This window comes from Diorhabda carinulata, chromosome 2 (genome assembly GCF_026250575.1).
Source record: "Diorhabda carinulata isolate Delta chromosome 2, icDioCari1.1, whole genome shotgun sequence".
NCBI classification, from domain to species: domain Eukaryota; kingdom Metazoa; phylum Arthropoda; class Insecta; order Coleoptera; family Chrysomelidae; genus Diorhabda; species Diorhabda carinulata.
This window is the reverse complement of record NC_079461.1, coordinates 21,612,369-21,632,401: the sequence shown is the minus strand read 5'-3', so window position 1 is coordinate 21,632,401 and position 20,033 is coordinate 21,612,369. Positions and strand designations below refer to the sequence as shown.

Here is a 20,033-nt window from a genome sequence, read left to right as displayed (position 1 = left end):
ACATTGTAGAAGGCTGTAAAATTTTTGTATATTCAACTAATCAACAGAATCTAATTAAACCATGATATTTCTTGGAATTATTTTCATTATCCAACTTAAATATTTTTAAAAAGTAAACAGGGAAAATAATATGATTAAAAATCTATCTAATTTGTGTAATTTAGCCCTTCTAATAAATTCCATTATGTCGTGGCTCATCTTCATCATCATTTTGTTAAACTTAATCTCTTCTTGGGGCTATAAGAAAACCATCCATTAGATTCAAAAATATATCAATCGTTCCAAAGAAATTGATTGGAATAATCTAGTACAAAAAGAATCATGTTTCTAAATCTAATTTTTCCTGTTTACAATACTCAAAATAAACTAGGGAACGTCTGGAAATCTTAATCAAAGTGCTTTAGGTAAAAATATGTCAGTGAACTTTACAAATTGTTATTAAATCTTATGTTTGTCAAATTATTTGAGGTTATATGCAATGCAAGCAAGACTTAATATAAATCGTAGTTGATCTCCATTAATATATTGGCTTTCCCTGCTCTGTAGTCTTTCTTCATCAAATTCTGAAACCAATTTAGGGCGTAGAGCCTCGTTAAGAGGTAGCAGACGTTGTAGAAGATGCCATCAACCTTCTAAAGATAAGCAATTAGAAATAAGAATCAAAACATTGGATTTGGATAAGAGAACCAGCTCCAAAGAAGACAAAAACGTGTTTTGGGATGCGTGTGGGATAATTTTCATTGAAAACGGAAAAACTATCAAGAATTTAATCAAAAATGGCTGTATTTGGATCAGAAAAATTTGTTTTTCATCAAGTTAATGCACCAGCTCAATCATCCGTTATTGCTGGATCCAAAATTAATAAATTAAAGTTTGGATTGCAATCTCCAGCACGCAATTCACTAGATTCGGCCCTCTTAGATCATTTTCGTCCAAAGACTTGAGAAAATCTTTCGGCGGTCAAAAGATAAGCAATTAGAAGAGGACTATTTGGGGAGGATCAACTGGAGGGAAAAATTTAGGGAGCTTAAAATCCACAGCACCATAAAAGAAGAGCAGATTAATGTGGTACTCTTTTGAATTCAAGACCTCCAATGCGTCCACCTCTCAAAAAACATTCAAAACGATGTATTTGGAGGAGAGAACCAGCTCCAAAGAAGGCAAAAACGTGTTTTGGGATGTGTGTGGGATAATTTTCATTGAAAAAGGAAAAACTATCAAGAATTTAAGCAAAAAATGGCCGTATTTGGATAAGAAAAAACTTGTTTTTCATCAAGTTAATGCACCAGCTCAATCATCCGTTATTGCTAGATCCAAAATTAATAAATTAAAGTTTGAATTGCAATATACAGCACGCTATTCACTGGATTCAGCCCTCTTAGATCATGTTCTGTCTCCAAAGACTTGAGAAAATCTCTCGGTGTTCAAAAGATAAGCAATAAGAAGAGGACAATTCTGGGTAGAATCAACTGGAGGAGAAAATTTAGGGAGCTTAAAATCCACAGACTATAAAAGAATAGCAGATTCATGTGGTACTTGAATTCGAGACCTCCAATGGTCCATAACTTCAAAAAACAATCAAAACGATGGATTTGGAGGAGAGAACCAGCTCCCAAGGAGGCAAAAACGTGTTCTGGGATGCGTGTGGGACAATTTTCATCTTCTATCTTGAAAAAAGAAAAACTATGACCGTATTTGGATTAGAAAAAGGTTGTTTTTCATCAAGATAATGCACCAGCTCAATCATCTGCTATTGCAAAATCCAAAATTAACGAATTAAAGTTCAAATTGCAATCTCCAGCTTTCTATTCACTAGATTCAGCCCCCTTGGATTATTTCCTATTCCCAGACTTGAGAAAATCTCTCGGTGATCAAATTATCGATAGTCAATGACAATTTTGAGGATCTTGATGATGTTTATTATAAAAAAGGTTTCGAAAATCACAGGGAAAAGTCTATGTAGCTAGGATTAGAAAAATAAATATATTTTTCTCCGAAATTTTTGTATTTTCTTTGTTACTTCTCGAATCATCCTCGTATGTATGTAAATGACCCATTTTACCGAACTATTTAAATCAAAAAGATTATTCCAGGAATTCCAACCAAGCAGGTAATGGAAACCTGAGGGTCTTAACTGATAATTTATGAGGATAATTGATATCTGGAAAGCATCATCTTGATGAACAAATTTAGACTCAAAAATGTTATCATTAAATATACTAAATGTGTAAAAACAATTATGAAAGATGCAAAAATAAGTAGTTTTCTTATTATTTCTTTTCCAATATCGATCCATAGAAAATCAATTATTCAATTTGAAGTTATCTCAGTTTGGCCACGATATTTGAAAAAATATTATCAACTATGCGAATCACGATACAGTAACAAATTAGATTTAGTCTCGCGGACGAGTAGGCACGGCAAGATGGAAGGAGAAGCTTTAATGGGAGTTTTATCGTCAAAACCAAAATTGTAGTCGATGTTGCCAGTCAATTGAATGAGAAAATTGGTACGCTTAACCTCCGATGAAACGATCTTATAAGCTGTTAGCGCGTCATACGGTGATGGTATTTAGGGCTGATCTTTCTTTGCACTTTTTACACTTTTATCCGATTTAGTGAACAGAATAAATCGCTTACTAGCTGGAAACTTTCAATGGTTAAAGTTCGAACACGAGGTGGGATATTACTTATATAAACTGCGCTCTAAAGCTAAACAATTTTAACTTTTTTTTAGTTATGATATAACGTTTTTTTTATGTTAAACAAAAAACATCAAAATTAAATGCTTTCATTCATTATAATATTCAAATAAAGCCTTCTAAATGTCAAAATAATTAACCACGTGCCAAATTGTCGAATTCAACTGACACACTGCGTTTGATTTATGACCTAAACTAGTTTGTATGCGCAACAACCCCATCCAAAATTCAACACGACAATATCACACTGATTAGTATAATGTTAATTGATTCCTATCCATTCCAGCAATGCAGTATTCTATGTAATACCCCAATGATATCAATTACTGCCCCTATGTCTCATGTGTTTAGCTAATTTGTCATATTCAATATGTCGATTTGGAATATTTAAGATGTATACTAGAATATTTGTTACTTTTTTTATAATATTACGGGTAGAAAAACAAAACAAAAATAATAATGAAGATCCGTCGTCTTAACTAACACCTGGAGACTCTGAACATAGCAGATAATGAGTCGTGCAGATGTTAAAATAGAAGACGAAGATCCCAGGCAATTGAAGCCATCCCCCAACAAACATCTCATTTCCTAAATCATGAATGTCCTTCCATATTCATTGATCTTCAGCCTGATGTACCAATACGTGAAAAAATTGATCTTTGACTTGTTTAATTTGATCAGATCTTTTTTGAAGTACACGATTCAAAACCAAAAACAAAAAAAAACGAAGATCCGTCGTCTAACAAACACTTGAAGACGATAAATCTAGCAGATAATGAGTCGTGCAGATGTTAAAATAAAAGACGAAGATCCCAGGCAATTGAAACCATCCTCCAACAAACATCTCGTTCCCTAAATCATAAATGTCCTTCCATATTCATTGATCTTCAGCCTGCTGTACCAATACGTGAATAAATTGATCTTTGACTTGTTTAATTTGATCAGATCTTTTTTGAAGTACACGATTCAAAACCAAAAACAAAAAAAAACGAAGATCCGTCGTCTAACAAACACCTGGAGACTCTGAACATAGCAGATAATGAGTCGTGCAGATGTTAAAATAGAAGACGAAGATCCCAGGCAATTGAAGCCATCCCCCAACAAACATCTCATTTCCTAAATCATGAATGTCATTCCATATTCATTGATCTTCAGCCTGCTGTACCAATACGTGAAAAAATTGATCTTTGACTTGTTTAATTTGATCAGATCTTGTTTGAAGTACGCGATTCAAAAACAAAAACAAAAATAAACGAAGATCCGTCGTCTAACAAACACCTGGAGACTCTGAACCTAGCAGATAATGAGTCGTGCAAATGTTAAAATAGAAGACAAAGATCCCAGGCAATTGAAGCCATCCCCCAACAAACATCTCTTTTCCTAAATCATGAATGTCCTTCCATATTCATTGATCTTCAGCCTGCTGTACCAATACGTGAAAAAATTTATCTTTGACTTGTCTAATTTGATCAAATCTTTTTTGAAATACACGATTCAAAACCAAAAACAAAAAAAAACGAAGATCCGTCGTCTAACAAACACCTGGAGACTCTGAACATAGCAGATAATGAGTCGTGCAGATTTTAAAATAGAAGACGAAGATCCCAGGCAATTGAAGCCATCCCCCAACAAACATCTCTTTTCCTAAATCATGAATGTCCTTCCATATTCATTGATCTTCAGCCTGCTGTACCAATACGTGAAAAAATTTATCTTTGACTTGTCTAATTTGAGCAAATCTTTTTTGAAGTACACGATTCAAAACCAAAAACAAAAAAAAAACGAAGATCCGTCGTCTAACAAACACCTGGAGACTCTGAACCTAGCAGATAATGAGTCGTGCAAATGTTAAAATAGAAGACAAAGATCCCAGGCAATTGAAGCCATCCCCCAACAAACATCTCTTTTCCTAAATCATGAATGTCCTTCCATATTCATTGATCTTCAGCCTGCTGTACCAATACGTGAAAAAATTTATCTTTGACTTGTCTAATTTGATCAAATCTTTTTTGAAATACACGATTCAAAACCAAAAACAAAAAAAAACGAAGATCCGTCGTCTAACAAACACCTGGAGACTCTGAACATAGCAGATAATGAGTCGTGCAGATTTTAAAATAGAAGACGAAGATCCCAGGCAATTGAAGTCATCCCCCAACAAACATCTCGTTCCCTAAATCATAAATGTCCTTCCATATTCATAGATCTTCAGCCTGCTGTACCAATACGTGAATAAATTGATCTTTGACTTGTTTAATTTGATCAGATCTTTTTTGAAGTACACGATTCAAAACCAAAAACAAAAAAAAACGAAGATCCGTCGTCTAACAAACACCTGGAGACTCTGAACATAGCAGATAATGAGTAGTGCAGATGTTAAAATAGAAGACGAAGATCCCAGGCAATTGAAGCCATCCCCCAACAAACATCTCTTTTCCTAAATTATGAATGTCCTTCCATATTCATTGATCTTCAGCCTGCTGTACCAATACGTGAAAAAATTGATCTTTGACTTGTTTAATTTGATCAGATCTTTTTTAAAATACACGATTCAAAAACAAAAAAAAAAAAAACGAAGATCCGTTGTCTAACAAACACCTGGAGACTCTGAACCTAGCAGATAATGAGTCGTGCAAATGTTAAAATAGAAGACGAAGATCCCAGGCAATTGAAGCCATCCTCCAACAAACATCTCGTTCCCTAAATCATAAATGTCCTTCCATATTCATTGATCTTCAGCCTGATGTACCAATACGTGAAAAAATTGATCTTTGACTTGTTTAATTTGATCAGATCTTTTTTGAAGTACACGATTCAAAACCAAAAACGGAGATCCGTCGTCTAACAAACACCTGGAGACTCTGAACCTAGCAGATAATGAGTCGTGCAAATGTTAAAATAGAAGACAAAGATCCCAGGCAATTGAAGCCATCCCCCAACAAACATCTCTTTTCCTAAATCATGAATGTCCTTCCATATTCATTGATCTTCACCCTGCTGTACCAATACGTGAAAAAATTTACTTTTGACTTGTCTAATCTGAGCAAATCTTTTTTGAAGTACACGATTCAAAAACAAAAACAAAAAAAAAACGAAGATCCGTCGTCCAACAAACACCTGGAGACTCTGAACCTAGCAGATAATGAGTCGTGCAGATGTTAAAATAAAAGACGAAGATCCCAGGCAATTGAAGCCATTCCCCAACAAACATCTCTTTTCCTAAATCATGAATTTCCTTCCATATTCATTGATCTTCAGCCTGCTGTACCAATACGTGATTAAATTGATCTTTGACTTGTTTAATTTGATCAGATCTTTTTTGAAGTACACGATTCAAAACCAAAAACAAAAAAAAAACGAAGATCCGTCGTCTAACAAACACTTGAAGACGATAAATCTAGCAGATAATGAGTCGTGCAGATGTTAAAATAGAAGACGAAGATCCCAGGCAATTGAAGCCATCCCCCAACAAACATCTCTTTTCCTAAATCATGAATGTCCTTCCATATTCATTGATCTTCAGCCTGCTGTACCAATACGTGAAAAAATTGATCTTTGACTTGTTTAATTTGATCAAATCTTTTTTGAAGTACACGATTCAAAAACAAAAAAAAACGAAGATCCGTCGTCTAACAAACACCTGGAGACGCTAAACCTAGCAGATAAGATCCCAGGCAAATGAAGCCATCCCCCAACAAACATCTCTTTTCCTAAATCATGAATGTCCTTCCATATTCATTGATCTTCACCCTGCTGTACCAATACGTGAAAAAATTTATCTTTGACTTGTCTAATTTGAGCAAATCTTTTTTGAAGTACACGATTCAAAAACAAAAACAAAAAAAAAACGAAGATCCGTCGTCCAACAAACACCTGGAGACTCTGAACCTAGCAGATAATGAGTCGTGCAGATGTTAAAATAGAAGACGAAGATCCCAGGCAATTGAAGCCATTCCCCAACAAACATCTCTTTTCCTAAATCATGAATTTCCTTCCATATTCATTGATCTTCAGCCTGCTGTACCAATACGTGAATAAATTGATCTTTGACTTGTTTAATTTGATCAAATCTTTTTTGAAGTACACGATTCAAAAACAAAAAAAACGAAGATCCGTCGTCTAACAAACACCTGGAGACGCTAAACCTAGCAGATAAGATCCCAGGCAAATGAAGCCATCCCCCAACAAACATCTCTTTTCCTAAATCATGAATGTCCTTCCATATTCATTGATCTTCAGCCTACTGTACCAATACGTGAAAAAATTGATCTTTGACTTGTTTAATTTGATCAGATCTTTTTTGAAGTACAAGATTCAAAACCAAAAACAAAAAAAAAACGAAGATCCGTCGTCTAACAAACACCTGGAGACTCTGAACATAGCAGATAATGAGTCGTGCAGATTTTAAAATAGAAGACGAAGATCCCAGGCAATTGAAGCCATCCCCCAACAAACATCTCTTTTCCTAAATCATGAATGTCCTTCCATATTCATTGATCTTCAGCCTGCTGTACCAATACGTGAAAAAATTTATCTTTGACTTGTCTAATTTGAGCAAATCTTTTTTGAAGTACACGATTCAAAACCAAAAACAAAAAAAAAACGAAGATCCGTCGTCTAACAAACACCTGGAGACTCTGAACATAGCAGATAATGAGTCGTGCAGATTTTAAAATAGAAGACGAAGATCCCAGGCAATTAAAGCCATCCCCCAACAAACATCTCTTTTCCTAAATCATGAATGTCCTTCCATATTCATTGATCTTCAGCCTGCTGTACCAATACGTGAAAAAATTGATCTTTGACTTGTTTAATTTGATCAGATCTTTTTTGAAGTACACGATTCAAAACAAAAAAAAACGAAGATCCGTCGTCTAACAAACACCTGGATACGCTAAACCTAGCAGATAAGATCCCAGGCAAATGAAGCCATCCCCCAACAAACATAAAAGTTGACATAAAATAAAGACGTTGCTGTGCTTTTTATCAAAAATTGACACTTGTTAAATAGATTCCAAAATTTTATATAGTTAAAAGTAATAAAGAAAGTTAAAAATTTTACTTTTGAAAATCTTTTTTGAAAAGAAACTTTATTGTTACAAAAAACACAATTTACTATTTTACAAACGAATGAACTTAATTAATTTCACGATCGAATTAACAAGTTTCATTGAATGAATAGATTCATTATTCATATTTACACTAATAAAATGCTGACAGTTGTTTACGTAATTTGATCTTTAGAATGTTCTGGATTTTTCTTCAAATAGCTCTTCACAAACAAAAATAAGTATACCAAGATGTAGAGAAATTATCACAATTCACAAAAAGAATAAACCGTTTGAGTATGTGCAAATAAAAAATTGATATAAAACAAAGTGATTGCTGTACTTTTTATCAAAAATTGACACGTGTTAAATAGATTCCAAAATTTCATATAATTAAAAGTAATAACGGGAATGGTTTTTGAAGTACACTTGCGGAAAATTGACGATAATAAACAACTTATAAGGGATTAAAAAAAATATTTAATAAACTAGGAACGAAATTAATTCATAATCCAATAATAAATTGTGTGTTATATTGATTGTTTCGGTTCTAAAAAATAAAATCGTCAGTATATATAAAAAAAGAAAAGTCCCGTTAAGTTAACTGTTAGTTCGCTATTCATGGTTTCCAAATATATTCTAAATAATATAACTTTCTACATCGAAATATGAATTTTCCAAAAGAAATTTACGTACTACTAAATGTGAATAACTAAAATTCAAACAGATCGTTTCAGATTTGCCAACTTATCGAAACAAAAGAAACTGTACTCGACAACAAACTACAAATCCTACTCGTTCTGAATTCTGATGTCTTTTAAGAGGTTTTCATTTCGATGTTTCGATTCCTGGATTTCCATTTATTTAGTTCACCGCAATTTGTTTCAATTTTAAATGCGCGGGCTTTAGTTTTTGAATAAAATTACAAAATCAGTTTCTTCTTGAACAGAGCTATTTGTAGATGTTTTCTTTATATTATTTAAAAACTTAATAATCTTATAATAAAAAATTCTCTCATCCTTTTTGGGCTACTCATAAGATCTTCAATAACATAGCCTCCCTTGACAATTATCCTATTAGCGTCCTCATTGAATTTATACCCTAAAACAACAAATCTATTGAGTTCGTTTTTCAGTTTTAAAATCTAGTATCTACCATCTTGGTTCTTAGTAATTTCCTACTCGAAGAATTAACTATGGTTATTTTTTTGCCTAAGAAATCTTTCATCACCTGGATGATATCATCAGGGCTTAAACTGCCTACTTCCTTTCTCAAACCCTTCCAGTGGTTAAACATGAAGAACGTGTGTTTGGTATCATCTGAGTCGTGTCTTGTGGAGACACCATCGGAAATATCCAAGTCCCTTTAGAAGCTAAATAATATAGAGGTTCTAGTACTTTCAATGGTTTTCGTATTCTGTTGTCTTATATCTGAGCTGCTTCTGTATATCTTCTTAGTCTCGAAAGCCAGAAGGTCCACGGGATGATCACCACCACTAGGACAACCTGAGCAGAAACAGTTCGGTAGGAGCTGGCATTTCCCAGTGCACCTTGTTTTCATTTATTCTTGGGGTGTTTTATTAGACGTTTGATGCATATAGAAGAATTTGGTGAGTCGTTGCTATCAGCAGCTTTCGTTTCTTCGACTCTGGTTCGTTAATATTCGGCTCAAAGAGCTCTCGATCACTTTTGGAGTTATGTATGTGTCACTAGAAATAAATTTTCATATCCAAAATTACTCCTGAATACTTCCAATTTCGTTTGTATCGATCCCAATGGGAAATCTTGTCCATATTCGTTTCCATCAGCTTCGTTTTTTACGTGAACTGTCATCCATCTTGTAATACGTCTCATTGTTTGGTATATGTTCAGATTAAGATACATTATTTGGAATTATAACAAAAGCTTTCAAAAAGGAATATCAAAATTAATGATTTAGATCAAGATGAGGCAGATTCAAAAGATCATTTATATCACATCGGTTCCGTTCGATTGAATTTCGTGATAACAGTCAGATGGTCGTGTAGAAACAATTCCTAAATGGTAACCGCGAGATAAACGTTACAAATTATATCGAATGCCCAAAACCACTTTCGATAAACAATTTCCATTTGTCGACATTTCGATTTAACCCTATAGCGACTAGCTAATCAATAGGTTACGAATGTGTTGTCGTAAGTCTATATCATTGCATACAATCTACTTGGTCACAATCAATTAAGCCGTCACAATCACTGCATACCATAATTCAGTGCAATTCATTACATCCAGACGCCTAATCCAAACACCGAATATTAGTACATTTCTGCTGCTCGTAGCATTAGAAACAATGATTCAGCCAAGTTTGAAGACATGGGCGTACGACTTAATATTCTTTATCACAACAAAAAGTAACGAATTCTATATCCTATTGACTGCGCCAATTATAAAATCGTAAGATATTGATCAAATATGTTATAAATATGATACCACTCACTGAATTATCAAAAAAGTACAGTAGGATTATCCTTTGAAAATGTAGAGTAATAAAATAAAAGAGTAATAATAAAAAAAAATGTTTTTACACTTACCGCGATGAAGGTGAAAGCGCTAGGAATAAATACCATGAATTCTAATAAATTTTCCAGAGCTATGTATTGTACAAAGGTTATCTGAAAAGTTTCCAGCCCAATAAAGAGACAGATTATTTTTTTATTATCATTTTTATTTTTAATCTCTACACTTAGTGATATAACTCTTCGAAATTATATTTGATGTCTTTCTACTCAAAATTTATTTAAACGATTACGTTCAAGTCTAATGAAAATCTCTCTTCTGCAGATTAAAAAACGAGAATAAGTCACTGGGAGTCAGATCTGGTGACGAATACGTCAGTCAAACTAATACGGCCTTATTTAAATTTTTTTTATCCACGGCTTGTTCATAATATCTGTAATTTTCGTCTTCTACCATGCCCATCTTCTTAAGGTGGTATTCCACGTAGACTGACCACCAGTTTCATATCGTTTCTGATCATCACGAGAAGTTCTAGCTGATATGAAGGTGTGATTATGAATCTTTTGGATTGTCTTAGTCCTGGAGTATTTCTTCAATAAGGTTCCATCTGATTTTTCCACCATTCGCTTAATTACTTATTGATATAACGTCTCGTGAGGCCATAGTAAGTTCTGGTCCAAATATGGAGTCGTCGTCCTTTTTTGGCAAGGTTTTTCTCTCATTTCATGATATACCCTAGGAACTAATTGACTTATCCTTCTAGAGTTTGTTCAACCTCTCATACTAGTTTTCAGGATAATTTTCAGGACCTTCAAGGTTGTTTGGTATATGTACTTTATAGAAAAGTTTTTATTCAATTACTCCTAAGTACGTTTGATTATTACTAGCAACTTTACCTGGAAAATGGTGATTTATATTCCCAGATATATGAAGAGCTTTCTTTTTGATCTAGCAATGCCTAATACAGCTCCATCCAACCGTCTGGGTACCAGATAGCTTACAGAAGATTTTCATTGATCTTGTCCAATATATTATGCATTTGGTCCAATGGTTTGTCATAACTTTCTAGCTCTTTAGCTCTAGATTCTTTAGGAGACTTATAAGATTTCCTGGCTTTAGTTTTACTGTCTGGATTAGCCTGTAAAAGTCTTCATTATGAGTTGAAGAGGTTGGAGGTTCAGTAGATTGACAATATCAAGACCAAGTTATTTCTAAGCTGTTTGTACAGTTTTCAACCACCAAACAAGCGTTGCATTGGTGATCATGGGTTTGATGATTTGGTTTATCCAGAATACCAAACAAGCTTACCATATAACCAATTACCTTGTCGAGGTGATTGATCCAAGTAAGTGTTTTATCTAGGACGTCTATTTGGTTTATATAAAAGATTGTAGGTGATTATTTCATTGTCGAAATGTCGAAAATCAAAACCTTAGTAATCTGGCGATTGAACTGATGAAAAATGACCAAATAATGTTGCAAAAGTTTTTACTGAATGTATGACGTTGTTTAAAGGTAAAACAAACATTTTGCTTTGTTGTTTATTGTCTTAATATACAATTTTGCAATAATTACACTAGTTTTTTTAAACCATTTGTTATAGTTATACTAGTAAACAGTATCGGAAATTTCTGCTTGCAAATAACCAGGGTTTGAATCGAAAAAAAAACGGTTTTTTCCATATTTTGAAACACCCCTGATAAAAATTGAGCATTCAACGTCGAATTTCGAACGAATCAAACTACAATGAACATAAATAGGTTACTAATTTAGAAACTCGTCAGCATTCGTATCATGTACATCCGACATGTTTCATTTCGAACAATAGGGTGGATTTTTTCAACATTGATACACCGTACTCGGTATAATACAACGAGATCATATCCCTAGAAAATATTATTGAGAATGTGCGATGATGCTCGTTCGTTTTGTTTTTAATAATGAGATGACTCGCTAAGTATGTGGATGAAGCGAAATGTAATTAAAAATATAATTATGCCCGTTGTGCATATTGGTAATAGAATGAAGCTGCAGCTCTCTCAACAGATGTTCCGCGTTTTTAATACGTCAAAAAATAAAGAATTAACGTTCTTTTCATATAATCTACATGAAGTTCTTCACTATATGGAACTAGCTACATTTATTCGAGAATATATACTCATATTTCTTTATTAGTCCGGTCAAATTGGACCAAAAAAATTTTATTAAAGGTCAAATGTGAAAAAATTAGTTTTTGGCGATATCCGCAAAATGGAAAGTTTTATCATGAAAATACCTCAGACAAAAATTGTAGATCATAAAATTATTTATAAAAAACGTATCAATACTTTTTTTTCTACGAGTCACCGTTTCTGAGATATAACGATTCAAAAAGTTGTGAAATTTATAATGTTTCATATTTACTGTCGTATTTAATGGCTATAATAACATCTTCGTCAATTGATAATTTATTTGATAAAATTATGACAGTTCTCATCAGTCAACAGAAATTTCTTACAAATACTCACAACAAATCTCGGTTTATTTCAATATTGTAAGAAAATTTTACTGCTGAAAATGGCGATATGATTAAATACGACAATTTTTACAACTTTGAATCATTATATCTCAGAAATAGTGGCTTGTAGGAAAAAAAGTACCAATACGTTTTTTGTAAATAATTTTATGGTCTATAATTTTTGTCTGAGGTATTTTTATAAAAAAACTCACCGTTTTGCTGAATATTCCGAAAAGCTCATTTTTTCGACATTTTACCTTGAATAAAATGTTTTCCATGCACAGAAATGATGGGAAATATTCAAATTTAATTGTATTTTAAACAATTTCACTGATTTTCAGCTTAATCTGAATTTTGTAGTTCTAAATGTCTAAATTGACCGGACTATTACGTTTTTTATTCCGTTCATGAATTCAATGCTGAAAATCTGTCTCTACAACTTCCCTTATTGTTTTATTTAACTTTTTGATACTTTTTTTAACAACAAAAACATTTTTTTCATATTGAATATATGAATAATAAACTAGAATGATAATTTTTATGTAGACCTATCATTTGATACTAGAGTTTATTCCTTAAGCAGTAATTCCATATCTGAACACGAATACCACCACAGAGAAAATTTAGATTAACACGAAAGAGGATTTAAAGCAAAGAGATAAAAAACTAACTTTAATAGAATGCTTATAGACAAAATCTAATTCTGCATTTGCTATTCATCGATTACAAACCGATCTACGATACCATCAATAGAAAAAAATATAGGAAGCGATGTAAAAGTAAATTAAACAAGATCCAAAAAACACAGTGTAAAATAAAGACTATAAAATAAATTATTCCACTAGAAAAAAGTTATATAAGAAATTAACAGCAATGTCTAGCATATCTGGATGACCTACGACTAATGATAAAAACAGCAAAGCGTATTAAAGCAAATGAAAGAGAAATCGAAGGATTATGTCCAAGTTATCAAGTTAAACTGGATAAATAGCAAGAAAAGACAAGACAGAAATCTTCTTCGTCTTTCATTGCCTTATCCGTTGCAAACTTTAGTTATTAACAAGGTTAATTTCATCTTCTTTACTTGGCGCAGGCTGCGCTCCTTGGTCTCTTCTTCTAATCCACTTTCTTGTGGACAATTAATTACAAAAGATGATATGTATTATGTCTTAGTACCAAAATCAATATTCTTCAATTACAGCATATATTTTTTGTATAATATTTTGTATTTCTTCATTTTTATTAACGACATATTTAATGTTATTGTTTGCTTCTTCGTTAATATCATCTGATAACTTATGTTTTTTTAAAATATTTCTTGTTTTTATAATAATATTTGTAATCAATTGTCAATTTCTTAACCTAAAGTTGTTTGAAGGAGGTTAGAAGTAATTTAAGATTATTAGAAAGTGCTAAATTGGTAGAAAATGTGATGAAACAGTTATAGATCTCGAATCCGAGGGGTGGATAATCCTGAGGGGTTGATACAGCTACTGGGATATTATTTAAACCGCCATATTCATACATCATCGTTCATGTTTATTAGGATTTCAATAATTTATGAAAAAAAATCTGGACATACACGTTTTGTCTACTTGATATGCATATGAATGGGATTTGATTATAATCAAAATGAATATATATGCGGTATTGCCAATAATAATCTGGTATTGAAAATGCGAACGCGGTAAAATGAATTTCAAACTTTTATTTCACGGTGATTGTAATTCAGAATCGGAAATTGTTGAAATTTGATGCATTTACAGGGTAAAACACACAAATAAAACATGATGAATGCATCGAATATTCCTTTGAGTTGAAGATGACATTGAAATTGTAATATTTCATTAATTTTTGCTTGTTGTCTCATTAAATTGAAAAAAACTTCGACTGACTGCAATAAATTGTTGCAAGAGGCCTACGGAGACAATCCTCTATCTCTTGCGCGTGTTTTTGAGTGGTTTGAAGATGACCAGAGCTCCAGGTCGACTTGTGACTATTTCAACTCTGGAAACAGTGACCAAAATCAAATAAATCGTGCGTGCAGATCGTCGTATGACCACCCGGATGATTGCTGAGACTGCCGAGATTAGAAAAAGATCTGCTTTGATTTGCCTTGCTCCTAAAGACCTCCACCAAAGAAGACTTCCAGCACTGCTTGGATCAATGGAAAAAACGTATAGAAAAGTGTATGGCGAGGGGCTTTCGAATGTAGAATAATTTTTTTAATAAAACCTTTTTTTTGTAACCAGTCTCGTTAGTTAATAGTCAGACCTCGTACAGTCGATTTGAATAAAATATTTAGATTTGCATAGTAATTTCGGTGTTGCATACATTCCGAAATTATCGAAGCATCTGATTTTTCAATGTTTGTATTGAATTACAAATTTTGTTTGTTTTGGGAAGAAAATAAACAAAATAAATGTCGGGACAGACACGTATGCGAAAAAATAATATTTAGAATTTTATTCGTTGGTCAACATTCAAAAAATTTTCGTTTTACTTCACGTATAATGAAAAAATAGTGAAATGTGAAAAAACTACGGAAAAAAATGTTAAATTCATTCATTTATTCTAATTGTTAGTTATATTTTAGAAATAAGTCGAAATATCAATTTTTTCCTGTCATTTTATAATGATTCTAGTTCTAAAATGAAGAAAATACATTATGAAAAAACTATGAATACATATATTTGAGCTATAAATATTTTTTAGACCCTCGACTTCAGTATTTATTTTCGATTTCTAGTTCCTGTCTCAACTACCGTCTTTGAGAGTTCTCTTCTTCTTTCTCCACCTTCTCATTCTTCCAACAACTCTCTTAAATTCTTTACCGTTGTTTTTTTGGTACCGTGGTTTAATTTTTATCATATTTCTAGTTTATTCCCATTTTTTTTAAATTTGTGGATGTTAATATTATTCGTAGACAAACAGGAAATTAACATCAATAAAAGAGATCAAATAATTTAAAAAAAGAAGAAGAATTAACCTATAAATGATAGATTTGTGTCAAAAAATGGTCACACTTGTCACAAATCGAGCTTTTTTTAAAATTTTGGCGATTAAAACCCTTTTTTGAAACATAAATAAGTTTTTTTTCAAAATTTTTGTGTTTCCAATTTATTTTCATTTTTTTTTCAAATTTGTAAATGTTAAAGATATTCTTAGACAAATAGGGAATTAACGTCAATAAAATAGATTAAAGAATCTTAAAAAAGAAGAAGAATTAACCTATAAATGATAAATTAGTGGCAAAAAATCGTCAAATTTGTCAAAAATCGAACATTCAAATTTTGGCGATTAAAACCCTTTTTTAAAATCTTAATATTTTCTTTGTTGGGCCAGGTACTTCTGGAAATCATCCTTGTACAAAGCGAGTTTTTAAACAAAATTTCAAATGAATTATTTCCTTCAAGAAGTTCGAGAAATAGGTAATTTACTCAGAAAATAAATTATTATAGAAGGAAAATTTTTTGAAAAACTGGACAAATAGGGAATTAACGTCAATAATAGAGATAAAAAACTTTTAAAAAGAAGAAGAATTCACCTATAAATGATAGATTTGAAGCAAAAAATGGTAACATTTGTCAAAAATCGAGCTTTTTTAAAATTTGGCAATTAAAACCCTTTTTTGAAAGATGTATAAATGTTCTTCCAAAATTTTTGTGTTTTTTTTTGTTGGGCCAGGTACTTCTGGAACTATTCTTGTACAAAGCAATTTATGAAACAAAATTTCAAATTTTAAATGGATTATATCCTACGAGGAGTTCGAGAAATATGTAATTTGCTCAGAAAATAAATTATTATGGGAGAAAAATTCATGGAAACTAGATTTCTTGGAAAACTGGAAAAACAGGGAATAAACGTCAATAATAGAGATCAAATAACTTTAGAAAAGAAGAAAACCTATAAATGATAAATTTGAGGCAAAAAATGGTCACATGTTTATAATGTATTTAAAAAAAGGAATAGATGGATAGAAAACTTTGAATAAGTGAAGAAAATTCAATGAAAAGTGATGTGAGGAAAATCAAGACTATATTGTCCTGAAATCTTCTTCTGGAAAAGATCAAGATCAACAGATGGCTGTTCTACTAATTAAAGACCGATTTGTAAACGAAAATATTCTTTTTTTATTTTAATAAGCAGTTTTTTTTTTAAATATCTCCTTTTTTCAAAATAATAAATATCAGATTGATTATTAGAAACATTGGAATATTTAGGCAAATTTCCAGGTGCGTAATCCAACTCGTGATCTTAATGTCTGCCATAAAATTCCAATTTCTGTTACAATGTGCCAGCGCGTGATCGTGGTTGTCTTGAATATTAGACAACTCGTGACGGATGATTATGCAGCTCGGGATTCTAATTATGAAAGGAACCTAAACTTTACTTTACACCCTTCTACTAATCAACAACAAAGAAGTCTGACATTGGTTGGTTTTTGGTTTTTTTTTAATTCGAAATTATTAATCACAAGTAATTTGCTTCAAAACATTAAATGTATCTTTTCACAAACATCCATACCACGTTATCTGGTTTGAGAATGAAGAACGTAGCAACGAATTTATTATTTTCATTTGACAAAGGGTGATTGTAGTATTGGGGGTAGAATTTAAATCAATTGAAAGTATGCATTATTATGGAATTTTACAAATTAAGCTTCCCGCAAATTCGTTCTACCTTTTCGTTTACCTGAAATATCCCCGTCCGGAGGTGGCGCATCCTTTTCTCGACGGATTAAGAATCGTCACGAGTTGTATTAGGTACTCGGACTACCTTTTCATTTACCTGAAATATTCTCCTCAGGAGTTGGCGCATTCTTGGTAAATTGTACGTTAATTATACTTTCTATTTGTTATAGACAGTCAACGAAGATGAAGTTAAGCAAAGTTGGAAATCAAACAAATTCGCAAGACCCACAAGCGGTAAATTCACGGTTATTCGTGGGAAATTTAAATACTTTCCAATGTTCAAAAACTGATGTTGAGAGGATGTTTCAACGATATGGGCGTCTAGCTGGTAAGTAGGAATTTGATACGATTTTTCTATGTTTTTCATTTCGATTTTGGACCTAGTGGTTTCGCGTCATCATAATGAATTAACCCAGACAGGACGTTTGGAATTGGAGACTGGACGTTTGGAAACGGAGACTGGACGTTTGTAAATGGAGACCGGACATTTGTAAATGGAGACTGGACGTTTGGAAATGGAGACTGGGCGTTTGGAAATGGAGACTCGACGTTTGGAAATGGAGACTGGCGTTTGGAAATGGAGTCTCGACGTTTGGAAATGGAGACTCGACGTTTGGAAATGGAGACTCGACGTTTGTAAATGGACACTGGACATTTGTAAATGGAGACTGGGCGTTTGGAAATGGAGACTGGACGTTTAAAAATGGAGACTGGACGTTTGGAAATGGTGACTGGCGTTTGGAAATTGAGACTGGGCGTTTGGAAATGGAAACTGGACGTTTGTAAATGGAGACTGGACGTTTTATATTTGCTACAATGTAAATAATCACTAGGCATGTACCTACACCTAGCGGTGTTTTTCCTAAATAATACAAATTCTAGCTGATCACAATTCTCAATTAATGATGTATCTAAAAATGGTAACTGTTCATAACTGTCTACATCTTACTGACTGTTCATGGTATCTACTTTTAATGTCCAAGTATCTGCTCCTTGCAAGAGAACTGATGTCTTCTGATGTCTTCTGATGTCTTCTGATATCTTCTGATATCTTCTGATATCTTCTGATATCTTCTGATATCTTCTGATGTATTATGATGTCTTTTGATGTCTTCTGATGTCTTCTGATGTCTTCTTATGTCTTCTGATGTCTTCTGATGTCTTCTGATGTCTTCTGATGTCTTCTGATGTCTTCTGATGTCTTCTGATGTCTTCTGATGTCTTCTGATGTCTTCTGGTGTCTTCTGATGTCTTCTGATGTCTTCTGATGTCTTCTGATGTCTTCTAATGTCTTCTGATGTATTCTGATGTGCCATAATAGGTTTTTACTTTTAGGTCAAGGTGTACATATGTCTTTATGCCAAGATAGTTACATTTATCAATATCTTTTGCTCAGTTCTGGGTTTGGAAATCTCGTTAAGCCGTTTACTTTTGTTTTTGTTATATTAATTTTCATGCCTGGTTCTCACTTCCCACTTCTACAATGTTAGTGCGACTCGACTAATTAGATGGAATCTTTCCAATGGGTTCTATTTCTATAATGGGATTAGAATAAAATAATCAGTTTTGGTTGTAGTCCAGTAGCTTACTACATTACAGCATGCGTCAAATCTTGTAGGTTTGTTTTTTTGTAAACTTGTTGGTCTAATCAATAATCCAAGTTTGTGACCTCGATCGCCGAACGTCAAAGATCGAGATTCTTTTGAATTTTGACGATTATAACCCTTTTTTCAAAGATAAATAATTTTTTTTCAAAAATTTGATAGATTACAATTTATTCTCATTTTTTTTTAAGTTTGTAGATGTTAAAGTTATTCTCAGACAAACAGGAAATTAGCGTCAATAAAAGAGATCAAAGAATTTTTAAAAAGAAGAATCAACCTATAAATGTTAGATTTTGTCGATTAAAACCCTTTTTTTGGAAATAAATAAATTTTTTTCCAAAATTTTTGTGTTTTCTTTGTTGGGCCAGGTACTTCCGGTAATTCTTGGACAAAGTGAGTTATGAAACAAAATTTCAAATGGATTATTTCTTACGAAGAGTTTGCTCAGAAAATAAATCATTATATGGGGAAAATTCATGGAAATCAGGTTTGTTGGAAAACTATGGATGTTATCTTTGGAAATAACATTAATTTTTCAATTTTTCAACCAAAATTCTCAATATTGTCCGATTTTTTTCAATATTTCTGTTCTAAAAGTATATTTTCAACCATTATGTCAAAAAATCTAGAATTTTTTTAAAAAATTTGACATGCTTGCGTAAAAAATTCCATATTTCTGAAACCATTCGAGATATCGATTCATTTCCTGCATGAATTAATTGAGAAAACATCTATTTAAGCTTCATTCTATTTTATGTTAATTAATGTGGGGTGAATTCACATTATATAAATTAATAGTTTTTACAATTTAAGAATGGCAACGTTGTAATACAAAAAATCAGAAGGGGTAAACTACAAACTGGTTTTTCAAAACGACGCAATAAATTATTTATAACTATTAAAACCCACCAACAATCGATCTATTTGAAAAATTGCAGTACTCCATAAATTTTCCAAGAGACTTTCATTGAAATTAATCGAGGGTTCGTACGGT

The 20,033-nt window shown here is 32.5% G+C and overlaps 1 protein-coding gene across 2 annotated transcripts in view; it reads left to right on the top strand.

Annotated features, from left to right (window-relative positions):
* LOC130903888 (heterogeneous nuclear ribonucleoprotein C) overlaps positions 1 to 20,033 on the top strand; it is a 213,551-nt gene that overhangs the window by 58,375 nt on the left and 135,143 nt on the right. For both annotated transcript variants that reach the window (XM_057816250.1, XM_057816251.1), the window contains one exon: positions 17,606 to 17,763. In XM_057816250.1, coding sequence (XP_057672233.1) covers positions 17,606 to 17,763 — 158 coding nt within the window. The remainder of the gene's footprint in view (positions 1 to 17,605; positions 17,764 to 20,033) is intronic.